Below are 17,162 nucleotides of genomic sequence, written 5' to 3'. Positions count from 1 at the left end.
GGCTTGTCATGACGTGGCTAGATAGCGTGGCTTGACTGGGCTGGTCAGTGTGACGGACGGGACACGACACGACATGACAGGACACGTCGTCGTGACTTACAGTGACTGGATGTGACGTGGCTTGAAGATGTGGCGGGACAAAACACAACAACAAAAACAATGCACCAACACAGACTGAACAAACACAGGACAAGACACACCTGGGCAAGACACAAGTGGCTGAGGGCACTGATTGGTTGACACACAAGTGGACGTGGTTGCGCATAACGAGAGGAGCGAAGAGACAAGGAACACATAGCAAAATGCTAGACAAACACCCAAAATCAAACAAAACCCTTTCCCATCATGCTTTGTTGTCGTTACTAGTAACACTTGTGACTGTTATGTCTCTTTAATGTGTTATTTTTCTACAGATAGAGTGTCATATAATTACAGTGTTTTTGTTTCCAGTTGTGTTAATTTTTTGCTCCTTTTAGTATTGTATTATTGTAAATTGGTGACACCCTTACAGTAGTAACAAAGGTAGGCTGTCAGTGCTACATCACTGGATTTGACTCCCAAGAAAAGCCAGCAGGAAGGCAAACTTTCAACTTTATTCGCATTGTAAACGTTCACATGAGGAACAAAAACACCGGAGAGGAAGGAGATTTATTTACATGATGCAACTGTGGTGGGGTCACGACATCACTGGTCATTCGGGCAGCGACAAACTCACTGAAACGACAACAACAAAAGGGTTTTCATAGAGTGGATTGAGATAGTTCCTAAAAAAAAAAAATCCACTCAAAATCCCTCTAGAGAGATCCAATACCGGAGGATCTGATTCACCGTTTCAGCACGCTTGTCAACTTTATGGTCCACTCCGCAATATTCAAAATGGCCGTCGAGTGATTAGTGATTAGGAGTCACAAATGGGGAATTACTCTGAACGTTGACTCTCTGTGTGGTCAGGGTTGCCGCTCCCGATATGCAGATAATGTGAATCAGGCACCATCATTTGGAGGGCATTTGAAGTGTGCATGTTATGAGTGAACGCTCCGACATGCACTCGACTTGTTCAAATGAGTTGACCTTCACACATTGTCATTCAAATATCGCCCGCCGTAGACAAAAACAATCAGGCGATGAAAATTTTTTATATTTGGTAGGGTGAGGGGCTCCATTTGACTTTTCAACATCTGGCACCCAAAAGCGATATCAGCTGTCCTGTGTGAGGTGTACGATGCTGATACTATGGAAGGAATCTAGACCACATTTGACTCATCCGAGCTGAGTCACTGCAGCAGGAAGTTGATGACTTCCAAGAATTCCAAGAAGAATGAACACTATTTCAGGTATTTCCCCGTACTATTGTTCCAATTCTGAGTGACTTTATTTTCGGCAAGTATGCAAAAACTAAGGCCCATGGAACGCGTACACATGCGTATTGGTTCACTAATATGTATGGATGTTTATCTCATTGCACAACAGATTGAGGAAATTTTTGTGAAAGTGAGGACATTTTGGCCGGTCCTCACAACTCAAGCCCTGTGTTTGAGGGTCCAGATTTGGTTTTAGAGTTTAGGTTTGAATTGGGTTATGGTTGAGGTTCAGGTAAGGGTTGGGGGTAGGCAATCATTTTTAATGGTTGGGCTTAGGGGAAGTTGCTAGGAAATGCATCATGTCATTGAGATGGCCCCACAAAGATAGTAAAACAAACTTGACACAAAAGTGTGTGCGAGTGCGTGTGCGTGTGTGTGTGTGGCAGCAGTCCTACCGGCCCAGCGGCGCCCCCCACTGTCTGGCTGTGGGGCCTCCACCCACTGAGGCGGCGCTGGGGGGTCGAGGTCACGGTGTGCCCTCCGCCGCAGCTGCGGGATACCGGGGGGTACCTGCAAGCGACACTCTACGTGACCTCCTCCTGCTGCAGCACATTGCAATGCACGACTTTCAACTTGAATTTGAACTTGAAGTTCCTCACCTGAATTGTGTCAAATCCGTCAAAGGCCTGCTGCCAGTGCTGCTGTTAGGCCACACCCCTGACACACTTTTACTGCATACACACACACACACACACACACACACACACACACACACACACACACACACACACACACACACACACACACACACACACACACACACACACACACACACACACACACACACACACACACAAGAGGATTGACAGCAGGTGTGCATGTGTCTGGGTAGGCCACTGTGCCTGTGTGAGTGTGTCTGTGTTCTCAGAAGGACTCACGCTGTGTGAAGATGTCTAATAACGTGACGGTCACATGACAAACAATGATGTGTTTCCAGCAGCTGTCTGTGCACATGCACACAAGCAACAACAGGAAGTGATGTTATGAACACTAATTCATTCACTCATTCCCTTATGCTCCCCAGATGTTTATGTAGTAGTTATTTATGGGCAATCCAAATCAACCAAAGTGATTACCTGCTAACTAATTTACATAGTGAACCCAGAAAAATCCTGTTGTAGCGATTTGCGAGTTGGGAATAAATGAATAATTTCCCAAAGTAATGGCTGCATTTGGAATCATTCACTCATTCCTGATACTCTTTTACACATTAACGCGATCCATGCCTCTATTACACTATTTTTATTGTTATTACATGATTATAAACATTCTAGAAGCTATTACACTATTTGTAACACACTGCACTGTTATTACTGTTATAAACATACTACACTTTCAAATTATACATGGTTATAAACATACAAGAGATCATTAACAAGCTACTCTATTACACCTCTATTACACATTACTATTATTTTTAATACACAGTTAATTAGAAACTATTCCACTACTGCTCACACACTACATGGTTATTATTTACTAGTTAATTATTATTCATCATGAACTTCTATAAACACATTATAGTTTGAACATTTTATTTATGAGTGAATCATTCATTCATCCTGAACTTCCCAATCACTACAACAGGTTTCTTCATTAGTGGACTACGTGTCAACTTACTTCCTGATCCCAGCAGCGGTGGCATCCCCAACATCTTGCTGAGAATCTTTTGGACTGCGCAGCTTTTCGCGGCTCCACTGGAGGTTCTTTTGCTGAGCTTCGTCGAGCTGCTTCTTCTATGACACATACACAAATGCACACGCAGACACACACGCACACACCTCCATCACGCATCATCGGTATATCGGAGGTATGCGATGCATTCCGACACAAGAATCTTACAACTTCGGCGTGAAGCGAGCGTTTGTCGACCTTGTGCTCCTGCAGCTCCTCGGAGGTCCTCAGCAGTTGCTATGGAAATCCCATTAAACTGTCTTCTCAAAACTCCGGGTGGCTTTATAACAGTGTAATAATTGTGTAATAACAATAATGGCGTAATAGACATGCAGTATGTTAACGATGGGGTTAAGGAGTGTCTTATATTTATAACCGTGTGAATACTTCAATATGTTAGCAATATAGTGTAACAGTGTCTATAGTATGTTAATACTTGTATAATAATGGTCATGATGTCATAGAAGCATGGAGCATGTTAATAACGGTGTGTGTCTTGCATGTGAAAGTGTTTCAGCATGTTTAGATCATTTGATTAGTGTTCTTATAACAGTGCATACTTGGTTTTAATACAGTTTGTGTATGTGTGTGTATGTGTGTGTGTGTGTGTTTTGTTTACCAGGATGTGGATGTGTTTGTGTTTGTTGTCATCACTGAGACGCCTGATGGCCTCTTGGAGTTTGTCACACTCACTTTGAAGTTTCAAGATGGATGTCTGCCCGCCAGTCAGCTGCATGCCAGCACACAAATGCATGCATGCATACAACGCACACATTCATATATTTATATATAGCCCATATACAGTATTTATATATAGCCTATTTATGTTCACGCACTGCACCCAGGCACACACACGTCCATGTGTATCCTACGTACTGAACCATCTCCTCCAATGTCTCGTAATATCTCGGAATCTAACTGAGTGAATTTTGACGCATGGCAGCTAGCTCACACACAAATGCCAAACCACAAACGTGCGCACACACAATCAATGACATCCTAACACGCATCCCATCGTTGGGTGCGTTTGTTTCGTTGACCTTGGCGTCTTCCTCCAACTGCCGCCGCACGCCATCTGCCAACTTGCACTCCAGCAGGAGACTCAACTTCCCGCCCAGGTCGTCCGGGCTGCGACCTCTGCGGTCAGAGGGTTCGGAGGTCAAAGATGGCATCATGCGGTCCAATGCCGCTTGGAGGTCGTCCAGCTGCATGAGGTCAGACAGACACTTTAGAAAAACTCACTTAAAAACGTTGATGTCATCTAAGGTTATTTAAGATAACGAAAAAACTGAAACTAAAATTAAAAAAATTAATTGTTAACGAAATAAAATAAAAACTAAAATGCTTTTTAAAAAACGAAAACTAACTGAAACTACATTTTATGTTTACAAAACTAACTGAAACTAATATAATTATAATGAAAATGTCCTTCATTTTAGTTGGTAATTAATTTAATGTATTTGAAAAGAAACCGGAATAAGGACGTTTGAAGGTGTGTTACGCAGAAGTGACGTCATCTATCAGTATCCGATATAAAACACCTTCAGATGATGTTGCTCCAATAGGTGGGTGTCATGTGACGTCACGACAAGCGGCCCAACCCCAGATGGGGGGCAGGAAGTAATTTGTCCATATAGGAAAAAGCTGAGAAAATGCCAAAGTTTTGTGCTGTTTTTGGCTGTACCAACCGGTCTAATCAAGAAAAAATATACGCCTTCAATTGGCTAGCGGTGTAGTACGATGTCTGGAGGACGAGGTCGTTCATGATGTCGATTGCCTCCACACCAGGCAAATCCAACACGAGTTCAGAAAAATCTCTTTTCCTCAGAGTGTAAGCATCATATCCGAGATATTTTACTATTTTTAGAGCGTATCAGCTACGTCCAGGCTCACCCAACGCTTTTGCATAGTCTCTTTCCATCATTTTCAATGGGTGTACTTCCTGACCCCCAGTTGAATTTTTTGCGCCGCCGGAATCATGTGATTGCAACACTCCTATATGCTTGACTTTTCTATTTAACTCAGCCGAAATAACATTAAGTAAAAAATGTGTTACTTTTCCAATTTTACAATGGTGTTTTTAAAATATTGTACACAATATAAAACTAAAACCAATACTGAAACTAACTAAAACTAAAACTAAAACTAAACTAAAACTAAACTAAAACTAAAACTAAACTAAAACTAAACTAAAACTAAACTAAAACTAAACTAAAACTAAACTAAAACTAAACTAAAACTAAACTAAAACTAAGCATTTTTAAACTAAAACTAATAAAAACTACAGAACCACCCTGAAAATTGATTAAAATTAACACAATTTCAAAAACAAAACTCAAAACAAAATCAAAACTAAAATGAAAGTTCCAAAACAAATAATAACCCTGCACACCTGGCGTCGCTCACCTGACAACATTGCTTAGTGAGTCGCTCGATGGCGTCCTCGTGGAGCCTCACGCATTCGTCCAGACGTCTGCACGCCTCGCGTCGGTCTGAACGAATATTAATAAGAACATGAGCGAATTCAGGTCAACTCGTGCGTGAGGAAAGCTGTGCGTGCACGGGAACCGCACCCGTGTCGCCGATGAGTCGCCGCAGATCGTCCATCTGCTCCCCGTCCGCCTTTGCAGCCTCCAGTGAGTCCACGCGAACGCGCAGCCGAACGCCCGCGTCCTTCAACTCGTCCAGCCACGAGGCGGACTCGAAACCCTGAGGACGGCCGACAAAAGAGTATTTAACGAAGGAAACCGCAATCAGGATTTCGGGAAAATGGTAACAGACCTGCTGGCGGAGGTGAAGCTCCTCGGCACGGAGCTTTATGGCCGACATCTGCTCCTGGACGTCCTGCGCGAGTCGCAGCGCCTGACGGGGAACACAAGCAATTAAAGAAAGTTGTTAGCTAAACATTCCTCATGAGCTATAGGCTATATGGCATTCTTTTCTTTATTATGACCTGTGTTATTTACGCGCGCGCGCACGCCCCCCCCCCCCCCCCCCCCCCCACACACACACTGTCTAGCTGACCAGAATCAAGAACCCTCAGCCGAAGCGGACGTCCAACCTCTTCCAGTCCGTCCTCGCAGGCCCGGACGCGTTCCAGAAGCTCCGACCCGCAAGCCCGCTCGGCGGCGCTGACGTCCCGAATGCCCAAGCGGTTGAGCAGCGCCAGCAGCAGCCGACGCAGGTAACCCAGGTCCAATGCGCCCACGCGGGGGCCGCCGAAACTCAAATCCAGCAGTTCCGAGAAGGTCACGTCGTTGTCGTCCTCCCGCCTCATCGTTCAATACCAACAACGTTGTGTGCGCGTTCGTTGCCGGGAGATGGCATTCGCGTCCGGCGTCGCTAGGCAACAGTCCAAGGACCGCAAACCACATCGGAACGTGGATCTGCTTGAATGACGCTCTTCAATTTCCAAGCCATTTTGTTTTTGGAAAATGGACTTTCGGGTTTCTGCCATCAATAACGCGAGACATTAAAAACATATTAATTAAGTTATATCATTGTATCAAGTTAAAATGTGAACTAAAATCACGCACCAAAAAATAACATTGGATAAAATAAGCATGCAAGAAAAGAAAAACGTTATTAGGAATCCTGTAAATGCAGTCATTGCAGCTTTTTAAGGCCTACATTTTCCACAAAATATATCTATCAATCGCTTGCATAAGAAAATCAACACTCAAAGTTCTTCAGTCAAAGACTGAGCCAAAAAAAGAAGAAGTTTTTGTTATTTCATTTTTGTACATTTCACTGATTCATTCTGTAGCCTTTTCTTCTATCATAACGTGAGTGTATCGTATTGTAATTACATGAATTTCATTGCAATGAAATGTGTTTGATCAAAACTGGAGTGAATTATACTTTAGTCAAAGTCTAAAAATTGCAGCATGCCATTAGTTGCTGCTTTCTATGAAAACGGTTTTGTGTCTGGGAATCTATGTTCATCTTCGTGGTTTGGCGTTCACAAATTGATTGCTCCTTAATTCTTTTAGGGTTAGAATTTTTAAGTGACTTCAGGAACTTCACTTGGACAAAAGTAGTGCTTTGTGCCATCTTGAGGCACCTATCAGCAATTAGAATTATTTAGGGTAGTGCACTCTAAAAACAGTTGGGTCAAAAATAACCCAATTATGGGTCAGAAATGGACCAATCCTCTACTTGGGTCAATTTGAACCAACTTTGAGTCAAGAAATGGGTCTTTCAGCGTAAAACAACTCATCCTTTACTTGGGTCCAAAAATGGGGTCATTTTGTATGAAACAACCCAGAAAGTTGGGACCTATAAAGTGGATCGGTCCAATTTTGATCTATAATTGGGTTATTTTTGACCCAACTGATTTTAGAGTGTGTCTAGCCATGCTGATAGGGGGTGAAGACTACATGTCGGTGGCTCGGTGATGAAATGCAGCAGCGATAATGCAATTGAATGTCTACGGGCATTTGAATGCAAAACAGGTCTCAAACACTCCAAATTATTGCTCGTGTAATGTTTATTTAAACCTTTGTCTCCGCTTTCCCTTCTTCTTTGAACTTCAACATTCCGGAAGGTTTCTTTTTTGTTACAAAAATAAAATCAACTTCATCCAGCAACCAGCGGCATTTCCCATCATGCCTCGGTGTGTCTATAAAGTGAACGTGCAGATTTGGTGGCGGTGGAAATGTGTGTAGCAGGATCATCCTCCTCATCAGATGGTGTCATAGCGGGAGTCCTCCACCGCGCCGGCCTGCACCCGCCACTCAGCAACAAAGAAGGTGAGCGAGCCGGCGAATCCCAGCACGACCATGATGAGGAGCTGCCAGTGTAGCAGGAGGAAGTTGCTGTAGAAGAAGGCCAACGCCGCCAGGATGGACTGAGGAGGAAACGCAACAAGGTGACACTTGACACATTTTCCCAAGCACCACTTATAACGCTAAGTTTAATGAAACAATTAATTTTGCCACCTCTAATGAGAACTGAGAGAGCAGTTCTCACCTGTATGAACTTGAAGACGGCGAAGGCGGGGGCGCTGTTGTCGCGGAAGGTGAAGCCGATGATGCTGAGCAGCTGCGTGTTGAAGCAGCTGTCGCCCAAGCCCAACAGGAAGCTGCACAGCAAGGCCACGCCCACACTGACACACACGTGCACAAAGTCAGTGGCCACTTATTGGTGAACTCATGGCATCATATATTGGCATCCAATTTATGGGCAACACATGAGAAAGTGGAATGGCTGTCGATGGCAACATGCAAACCCTAACTGGGTCAAATATTTATTAGAATGGCGAACAAAATTTTTGTTGAATGAGGTGCGACAGCTGTTTTTAACAACATTTTTGGGTGTAGAATCCCAAATAAAAAAAATTCTATCACATAAAGTTTTTGAGCTATAGGATCTCCATTTTCTTAAAAAAAAATACACTGTAAAAAAATTGGAAGTGAAATTTACTTGGGAAAAAAAAACTAACAGTGTTTTAACTCAGAAATTCTAAGAAAATTTTACAAGGAGAGTTTAATTACAATTTGTGAGTGAAAAGCTACTAGTTTTTTTTAAATAAATATCACACCCCCGTTCCCTTTTTTTGTTGTTGGTGTATGACGTGTATGGATGTAAACCCCCCCCCCCCCCACACACACACACAAAGATGGAATAGTTACAAACTTTGAAACCTTAAAAAAAAAGTTTGGTATGCCCAAGGTTACAAGTTTAAAGGGATACTTGACTCATTGAACCATTTTCAACAGTAAAAAGATAATATTTTGTCTATAATTAATGTAATAACTATTATTTTTCATGAACAATCAATACCTTTAAAAAAAATATTCTCATAATTAATTTAATTTAATAATTGAATTACTAATGTTGCCACTTGCTGTCAACTGAAGATGACATGACAGACATCACCTGTGCTGAGGAAGAACGAACAATCATGGCTCCATTTGCTGACCAAACCCAGAAAACAGACCGATTTCCTCATCACAGGTGACATCATCTTCAGTCGACAGCGAGTGGAAAAATGTGTTTTTAAAGGTATTCATTGTAAATGAAAAATAATGAAGTTATCAAATTAATTCTGGACAAAATTAACTTTTTTTTTTTTTTACTGCTGAAAATGGCTCAAGGAGTCAAGTATCCCTTTAAGAGAATATCCTCTTAATTCTTACGATGTTAGCTTTCTGTTTGCCGATATTGGTAGTACTGACCTATTGGAATCTGAACACACCTCTCAATTGTGACAACTGTGGAAAAAAAACTGACTGCAACTTTGTCAGCATGCCAATTTGAAATGTAATCGGCATAAAAATGTAATTTTAGTTTTTTTAAGTGTTACTGTAAATGCCACAGAGTCTGTACTGATGCAGAAATTTAGCACGTTCATTTTCTGAGAATAAACTACTGTTGTACATGTTGATTAATTTAGACATTCAAATGTTTTGTTTTAGTTTCTTTCTACATCTATAATCCCTATTAATCTATGAGGCGTGTTAATTCATCCAAACATTTCAAAAGAATGCCTCCGAGAGCGGCAATTGTAATACCGTCAAAGTGCACCATTTTGATTTGGTATCAACCTGGGCCGTATGAATGCGATGAGTTCGGTTCCCCCCTCAGGCGCCAGCGGAGCGTCGTCAGCGATGTTGATGAAGATGAGGTAGAAGGCGACGTAGTGCGCGAGCAGCCCCAGCAGCACGACGGGATTGCGGCCCAGGCGGCCGCCGCCCTTGTTGAGCGCGCCGAACGTGCCCCCGCCCAGGATCTCGCCCAGGCCCACGCAGATGCCCGACAGCCCTATCAAGCTCTTGCCGTCCGGCCCCAGGCCCGTCATGGCGCCGATGCACGTGCCGTACACGCCGCTGTAGAACGTCAGCTCCACGCCTGTTGACACACATGCCGTGACAAGGGTGATCTCAGGGCGTGTGCGTCACGTGACAGGAAGTAGCGAGTCACCTGTGTACGCGATGGACAGGCTGAGCAGCAGCATCTCCTTGGTCACAAACATCTTGCATGCCCGCACTGTGGAGCAGAGTGACATCACAACACTGTCACACACAGATAACCACGGCAAAATTCTGCGCTATAGATAATAATCGCTGGTATAAGGAACATTTGAACAAAAATGCAAAAAGTGAACAGCCATGGAGGCAAGCAATCACACTGCTACATGCTTTGATGTTTGTCTGTGTTGGCTGAAGTGTGCGCACGTACCAAAAGCATCCAGGGCTTGCGAACAGACGTGCGAGAGAGGCGAGCTGCCAAGGACACAAATTCAGAAGGGGAAAAAAAGACAAGAAGCTGAGAAAACGTTATGTACTAACACAAAATCTCCAATTTGCTCATTTTTGTCCATTCATTCTCCATGTACCATTTTGATGATCAAATCTTCTGTAAGCCGATCTTAAAGGGACAGTCTATTGTTTGTTGCCATCTAGTAGTGAACTAATAATTACAACAACAAAAAAAACACTATTAACTCATTCACTGCCATAAATTCATAAAAAATAAAATAAAAATTAGGGGCACCAGGCAATTAAAATTTTTCATTGTAATTAAACGTATGACTTCACTAGTTAACTCAAGATTAATCGCAAATTGTATATCTGTTCTAAATGTACAATGAAAAAAAATGATAGGTTTTCATACTCGTTAACAAAAATGGAAAAAAATGTTAAGCTAATAGAAATTAGTTAAAATTAATTTTCCACGGCTATAGCCGTCAATGGCAGCAAATGAATAAAAAAAATAAAAAAAAAAGAAGAAGAAAATATTTAAAATTTGGGGCGTCAGGTGATTCAAATTTTAATCGTAATTAATCGCATGACTTTACTAGTTAACTCACGATTAATCACAAATTTGATATCTGTTCTAAATGTACAATAAAAAAAATCCAGCTTTTCATACTCTTGTTAACAAAAGAGGTAAAAAATGTTAAACTAATAGAAATAGTTCAAATGTATTTTTGACGTTTTTAGCCGTCAATGGCAGTGAATGAGTTCATTTCAATAATATGTAAAAAATAATAATTCTATCACAGCAATTTTATATAATCGTAGCTCTAGTAATCGCTAATACAGGAGACTGACATTTTTCGCCGCTATCTTTCTGCTACGGATACCCGAAGGATGAGAAGTTTGCGAACATAGTTAGCATCTGGTGGTGTTTACAGCAAGTGTCGGACCAAATGGGTCGACTGCTGCTTACGTTCCACAGCTGGGGTCTGCATCTGGTCATCGCTGAGAGCCGCGATTCGCGCTCCCGCCGTTGTCTAGCCTGGAAATCCAGACTCACTCGCTAGTCAACCGCATTTCTGAGGCGGGGCAAACCTGAGCCAACAGACAGTGGAATGAACCAATGAGCGAAGAGCTGGACGTGACGGTTTTTTGTTTTTTTTTGCAGGGACGGAATCAAAATCCAACATGGCTACTAGCTGAAAAGAGACAGTAGTGAATGATGTCGTTGCAGGAAAAACTTGAAGAGTGACGTTACGCATAGACGAATTTGATTGGGCCGTCCTGTTTTCAGACGAAGCCGAATCGCTTTCTATCGCTGTCTATGGCCGCCTGTCCAGACCAACTTTCTTTTTGAAGAAAGTGGGTGTGGCTTGCCAGGCTAGCCGTTGTCTCCCTCTGCTGTGCTCTTGCTAGCTTTTGCTAACTTTCCCCGCTAGCCGCTCTCGTTAGCCACTCTTGCTCGCCACTCACGCTACTCCTGCTTGCCAGGCTGCTCGCTCCAAATGATAACTGGTAGTAATTGGTGGTAGCCTTGTGAAATCTGGTCTCTCTGAGGCACCGTAGTACACATGCTTCAAAATTGCTACATTTGATTAGTTCACCACTAGATGGCACTAATTCCTATACACAGTCCCTCTCGGGGCAATAACGTAAAATGAGTTTGAAATGATATGTAACTGATTAGGGGTTAAAGTTTGCAGTGTATTTCGGCTTTAAACTACTAAAATAGGCACAAGAAACCAAATTTTTACTTTTGGCATTAGGCACGGAAAAAAAAAACTGCGAGTGATCCTTTACATTCGCTACCCTGCGTCACCATAGTGACTGCACAACATGAGGGGCATTAGAGAGTCAATAGGCAGGGCCAGGTCACCATGGCAACCATAAGATATTAAAAGCACTTTGTCAACATCCTCCGCCTCCTCCTCATGTCGACGGGTACCCGAGTGCACTGTCGCCCGAGTCGGAGGGCAGCAGCAGGGCCTCTGATTGGTCGCCAGGAGCGGCTTCGGCTTCCACTTCGTTGTCGGGCTTCCGGATGAGGAAGAAGAGGAAGCAGCCCACCAGGCTGATGACCGTCAGGGAGATGAACACCGTCTGCCGGTCCTTGTCTGCGCATGCACACAAGCAGAGTTCAACACTTGTACACACGTGCGCGGCCAGCTGCTTCCTACCCGTGATATGCTCGTGTCCGCGCCAGGCGAAGAAGATGAACAGGTTTCCAAACAGTAAACTGCAAACGTACATGTATCTTACTAACCAAACACATGCGTGTCCAAATTCACACACACACACACACACACGACACGAGCATCACCTGAACTGCAGAAGTGCCCAGAAGACGCCGCTGTTCCTGCCGATGGTGCGCGGGTCCGAGTTGAGCGCCAGCACGTTGCCCTGCGCCGTCCACAGCACGGCGGCGCCCAGGCCCACCAGCACGGACGCGGTGTAGAAGCTCCACGTGTACGGGTACACGAAGACGGCGATGTAAGCGCTATATAGCAGCCCGCTGAAGAACATGGACAGCTGCGCGCCCGCCACCGCCACCACCGACGGCGCCAGCAGATTGGACGCCGAGAACACGCCGTAGATCACCGCCATGCTGCGCCACGCACAGAAACACACAGTGTGCATCCGTTTCATTTTTAACATATTTTATGTTCCAGCCTGACTGTGCTTCCCTTGCGATGTTGCGCTTTTAATCATGAGTCATTGTTCTTCATGTTGTTTATGTCACAAAAACCTGACATTAGGGGCTTTTCCACCGCCGGAACTTTTGGAGAACTTTTCAATTTACCTTGAAAAGTATTCAGTTTGCGCGTTTTTCAATTAAATTCCCCAGGGGACATCCGAGTACTATCTTAGCAGCAGGGTCTTGAGCCAAGCTGGAACTTTGAGGGGACGGGCTGCACTTATGGAGGACCAAAACTGCCAAAATTTTAAATAAATGACTAAATAAATGACTAAAAGTGAAAATAAAAACGGATACAAAACATAATTTTCAAAAATTACTAAATAAATAAATATAAATTGAAAAAAAATAACAAAAAAATACACATATGCACAAATAAATAAATAAATAAAAATAAAAATAAGTACAAAAATAAAAAACGAGATTCAAAAAATAAAAATGTATCTAAAAATAAATGTCAAAATAAATGTCAAAATAAATGTCAAAATAAATGTCAAAATAAATGTCAAAATAAATACAAAAATAAACATATAAATAGAATTAAATATCAATCAATAAATAACGTTTCGTCCTAGCAGAGCGTCTGCAGCATGAAATAAATAAATGTGAGGGCAGAGTGTTATATTTAATTATATTTGTATATATATATATATATAATATTTTTTATTTCCATTTATATTTATTTTTGGGGATTTAATTTTTGAATTATATTTTTTATATCCGTTTTTCACTTTTAGTCATTTGTTTTTATATTTAGTCATTTATTTATTTGGAATTTTGGTCCTCCATATGCACTGACCAAGGCTGACGGTGGGGGGGGGGGGGGGGGTATATTGGCTGAGCTCATCAAACTCATACGTCATCAAACTCTATTGAATTAATTACAGAGAACTCTAAGACACTGTGAGGGAATTTATAATTTGTGTTTCCCTGCGGAACTTTTACAACCAAGAACTTCCTTTACCCAGAACTCAGAGATCCTGAGCTTGTTGGTGGAAAAACAGCTATTTAAACAGGTGTGTATAGACTTTTAATATCCACAGCATATATATGTGTATATATAGATTTGTGGGGTTTTACCTCGTGTATCCGCTGGCGTGGAAGGTGGTGCTGTTGAAGCTCTTGATGACCGTTTGCTGCACAAACCAAGACATGTCAGCGTTCACGCGCGCCCAGAGTGATGCAGAGAGTGTCACGGCATGACGTGGAGCATGTTGTGTGGAGTGACATGTGGCTGACGCACAGCTGGCCTACCTCGATGTTGCCGCACGTCTGGAAGGCGGTGAAGATGAACATGAAGGCCACGCCCAGGACGATGACGTTCATCATCTTCTTGCCGTCAGGACCCATTTGGAAGCATGTGTTGACGTCACAACATCTGATGAAGAGGCGAGAGGATGCTCAGGGTACAATGGGATATTTTTTTCACAATGTAAAAGTCTTCAGGTGTCTTAGTAACACGTCTGGTCTGCAAAATGTATCGGTCAAAAGGATTAACAATTATCAACATACATTGACTTTCGAGTTTAATTCCAAGCTCCTAGCTCAGGTAGGGCTGGGCGATATGGGCAAAAAATAAAATCTTTGCAGTCATTTAGGACTATTACGATTTTGATCGATTTTAATCTAATAAACCCAACAAACATTTATTTAAAGATTTCATTTATTCAAAAATAATTCCTGTGCAAAAATGTTCAGACAACAATAATGTATACTAATTCTAAATGAGTTTTAACATAAATGTAACATTCATCGTTTGTTCTTGTAGTTGGTAGCTATTGTAAACATGTCTTGTAAACCACCCATCCAGCATTCTGCCACATGTGCAAAATGACAACTCACAAAAACATTTGAATATAACAGAACATAAGAACAACAGCTTTTAATAATCCACAAGACAAAATTCAATGTCACGATTGAGCAAATTTTCAACGATTCGATTTTTAAAATGACGATGTATCGAATTAATCCGATTTATTGCCCAGCCCTAACTTCAGGGGTAGGCAAGTTCGGTCCTAGAGAGCCACAGTCCTGCATGTTTTTTTTATGTCTCTCTCCTCGAACACAACTGAGAGGCTCCCTCAGAACGTAATGATGAGCTGATGATTTGAAACACCTGGGTTGTAGGCAGGAGACACCAAAAACATGCAGGACTGCGGCTCTCTAGGACTGAACTTGCCTATCCCTGTCCTAGCTCAATGTACCCACATATCAAATGTATTTTGTCCATTGAAATGAATTGAAAAGCCATTCATCCGTCCCACCCCCAAATATGTTACATTCACATTCGCGCACCAATTGCTATGAATGAGAATGGAGAATGTCAACACTCAAATTTTGTCTGGTTCGTGATGTTTTTATTACGATTATTATTATTTTATGTTTTGTATGTTGATTTTGTGCACATCAAATTGTACAATTTGTTTGTTGCATATGTACTAATTACTATTTACTTTTAAGATAACTTTAACTAGATAAATGTCAAGAAATGGTAGTAGGACCGCCACGTAGTCTTCACATGTTTTCACATGCACTCGCGCAGAATTTTTAATTTTAATTTTCGCGCGATTCACTGCAAAAATGGTGCAAGGTGGTGGGTTGCCGGTCACGGCAAAAATATCCATTTCGTTTATTAAAACGAAAGAACATTAAAATATAAAAATCTACATACTGTGACTGTCCCTTAAAAATGTAAGTATAACTTAATTTTGGAGCTGGATTTTGATAGATGGAAAATTGCATTGTATTCATTTCGATGGGAAACATTACCTTGACGGCTTGATTTATTAACGTTTCATGTTACAACAGGCTCACGGAACAAATTCAATTTGTAATTTGAGGTTCTACTGTAATCTTAAATACATTTCCCATCCTTGCAAATACTTAATACAATTGGTGGTAAAATGAGCCGCAAACGTGAATTTTGATTAATTAAACGTATAAAGGTAAATTAAATATGTGTTTGTCCACTTACGCAGGAGGCGGCAGTTCTTGTCGCTTTCTTATTTGCCTCTTGAAGAGACAGGGTAAACTAGGCTAAGCTCAGGTTGATACCTAGATCTTAGCACTTGTCATCGAGCTTCTTTGTATGGACCCAAAAAATCCACCATGACGATAGAAGCCGACTTTCTACAAAGTTGTCGTCCTCTCACAATCCTAAACAAGCAGAAGACGAACCCGAAAATCTGAAATCATGTGATTTAAGAAGACGTCAGCTGACCCACAACGTCACAAGCTAAACGCTAAGCATCAAATGCTAGATGTACAAAAAGCAGGGATGACTGGAAATGTCATACTGTAGCTCATCCATTTGATATGTAGATTTGTTGTTGATGCCCCCACCCCTCCCCACCGCAGTAAAGACACGCCCTATGTTTCCGCTTCCGGGTTAAAATGTTTGTCATGATCACGCGACTGTTCAACTAGAAATGTTTCGATATTCATGTTTGTTTAGGTAAAACAAAAAAAGTAAATGCACACGCATATGAAAAAGCTTCACATGTTTTCATTTATCAGAGTGCCAAAGTAAAATGGCCGCTAGTGGCTTCACTCATATACAGTATATCTTTTTTTTTCTTTTCTTTTTTTTTACACAAAACAATTTACAAACTCTCGATTGGAGACAACGTTTGTTTTACAAACAACGAAAAGCATAATAAAAGAACAGCAAGGCATTTTACACTTCGACAAGCCAACTTCAGTATCCAGTCTCACATGAAAAACATAAATAATTTGAGACCTCTTCACATAACGTCTGATAGTCCGTATTCAAGTCTTTCAAAGATGGTAAGGAAGCAAACTATGACTGCGATTCAATTTACTAATAGATATCTTTGGGCGATAAGCGGCATTGTTGTCCGTGGTGTCTGCCCATCCATCGTCCAGCGTTGTGCAATTTTACTACGCACTTTGAAAACAAACTTAAAGAGTGCAAATCCAAATGAAATATTTGGCTTCAGAGGGATATCTCCATTTTAGGGCGTATTTACTTAACAAAAATGGAAAGTCTATCAAGAATAATATACCCAAGTTGTACCACAGCTGTTTCAAACAAAGTAATTAAAACAATTAATACCATAAATTTTAATTTTATTCAGAGGAACAGGCCTCACTATCTTAGAAAAGGTCAAATGGTTAAAGAAATACAAGATGGTGAAGAAGGTTATAAATTTTGATTGTCTTAATGGAACACTCAAAATTAATTGGTTTAACAACCCTAACGCTATTTGG

At 41.7% G+C, this 17,162-nt stretch overlaps 2 protein-coding genes across 3 annotated transcripts; both read right to left on the bottom strand.

Annotated features, from left to right (window-relative positions):
- Positions 1-1,579: 1,579 nt before the first annotated feature.
- Positions 1,580-6,312, bottom strand: LOC147181558 (uncharacterized). Of its 2 annotated transcripts, XM_086084901.1 has the most exons (10): positions 6,097-6,312; positions 5,817-5,897; positions 5,609-5,744; positions 5,442-5,527; positions 4,076-4,240; positions 3,655-3,765; positions 3,204-3,272; positions 2,982-3,097; positions 1,961-2,032; positions 1,580-1,871 (listed from the first exon to the last, which is right to left on the bottom strand). In XM_086084901.1, exons 1-10 carry the CDS (start codon positions 6,310-6,312, stop codon positions 1,664-1,666), a joined length of 1,260 nt encoding a protein of 419 aa, XP_085941027.1. In that variant the 3' UTR covers positions 1,580-1,663. The 2 variants fall into 2 exon arrangements, with proteins under 2 accessions (XP_085941027.1, XP_085941035.1); XM_086084909.1 differs by lacking the exons at positions 1,580-1,871; positions 1,961-2,032 and adding an exon at positions 2,199-2,305.
- A 1,194-nt stretch (positions 6,313-7,506) lies between these two features.
- mfsd11 (major facilitator superfamily domain containing 11) lies at positions 7,507-16,153 on the bottom strand. The gene is made up of 11 exons (XM_086057562.1): positions 15,907-16,153; positions 14,187-14,310; positions 14,013-14,068; positions 12,558-12,842; positions 12,415-12,473; positions 12,183-12,351; positions 10,218-10,261; positions 9,960-10,025; positions 9,584-9,887; positions 8,007-8,142; positions 7,507-7,884 (listed from the first exon to the last, which is right to left on the bottom strand). Exons 2-11 carry the CDS (start codon positions 14,280-14,282, stop codon positions 7,720-7,722), a joined length of 1,380 nt encoding a protein of 459 aa, XP_085913688.1. The 5' UTR covers positions 14,283-14,310; positions 15,907-16,153; the 3' UTR covers positions 7,507-7,719.
- Positions 16,154-17,162: the final 1,009 nt, after the last annotated feature.

Source organism: Leptonotus elevatus, chromosome 1, assembly GCF_054856555.1.
Source record: "Leptonotus elevatus isolate MCC_2025b chromosome 1, RoL_Lele_1.0, whole genome shotgun sequence".
Taxonomy (NCBI): Eukaryota; Metazoa; Chordata; class Actinopteri; order Syngnathiformes; family Syngnathidae; genus Leptonotus; species Leptonotus elevatus.
Note: the sequence above shows the minus strand (reverse complement) of the source record. Positions and strands in the feature narration are given on the sequence as shown.

What these genes read in the sequence shown, in the direction of transcription:
- LOC147181558 (XM_086084901.1), bottom strand. Translation starts at nt 6,312, where the DNA reads ATGAGGCGGGAGGACGACAACGACGTGACCTTCTCGGAACTGCTGGAT. An exon ending in GCGACTCATCGGCGACACGG is followed by an intron (nt 5,528 to 5,608) that starts GTGCGGTTCCCG and finishes ATATTCGTTCAG; the next exon opens with ACCGACGCGAGGCGTGCAGA. An exon ending in ACGGATTTGACACAATTCAG is followed by an intron (nt 1,872 to 1,960) that starts GTGAGGAACTTC and finishes TGTCGCTTGCAG; the next exon opens with GTACCCCCCGGTATCCCGCA.
- mfsd11 (XM_086057562.1), bottom strand. Translation starts at nt 14,282, where the DNA reads ATGGGTCCTGACGGCAAGAAGATGATGAACGTCATCGTCCTGGGCGTG. An exon ending in TGGGCACTTCTGCAGTTCAG is followed by an intron (nt 12,474 to 12,557) that starts GTGATGCTCGTG and finishes GTACGTTTGCAG; the next exon opens with TTTACTGTTTGGAAACCTGT. An exon ending in TCGGGCGACAGTGCACTCGG is followed by an intron (nt 10,262 to 12,182) that starts GTACCCGTCGAC and finishes TGTCCTTGGCAG; the next exon opens with CTCGCCTCTCTCGCACGTCT.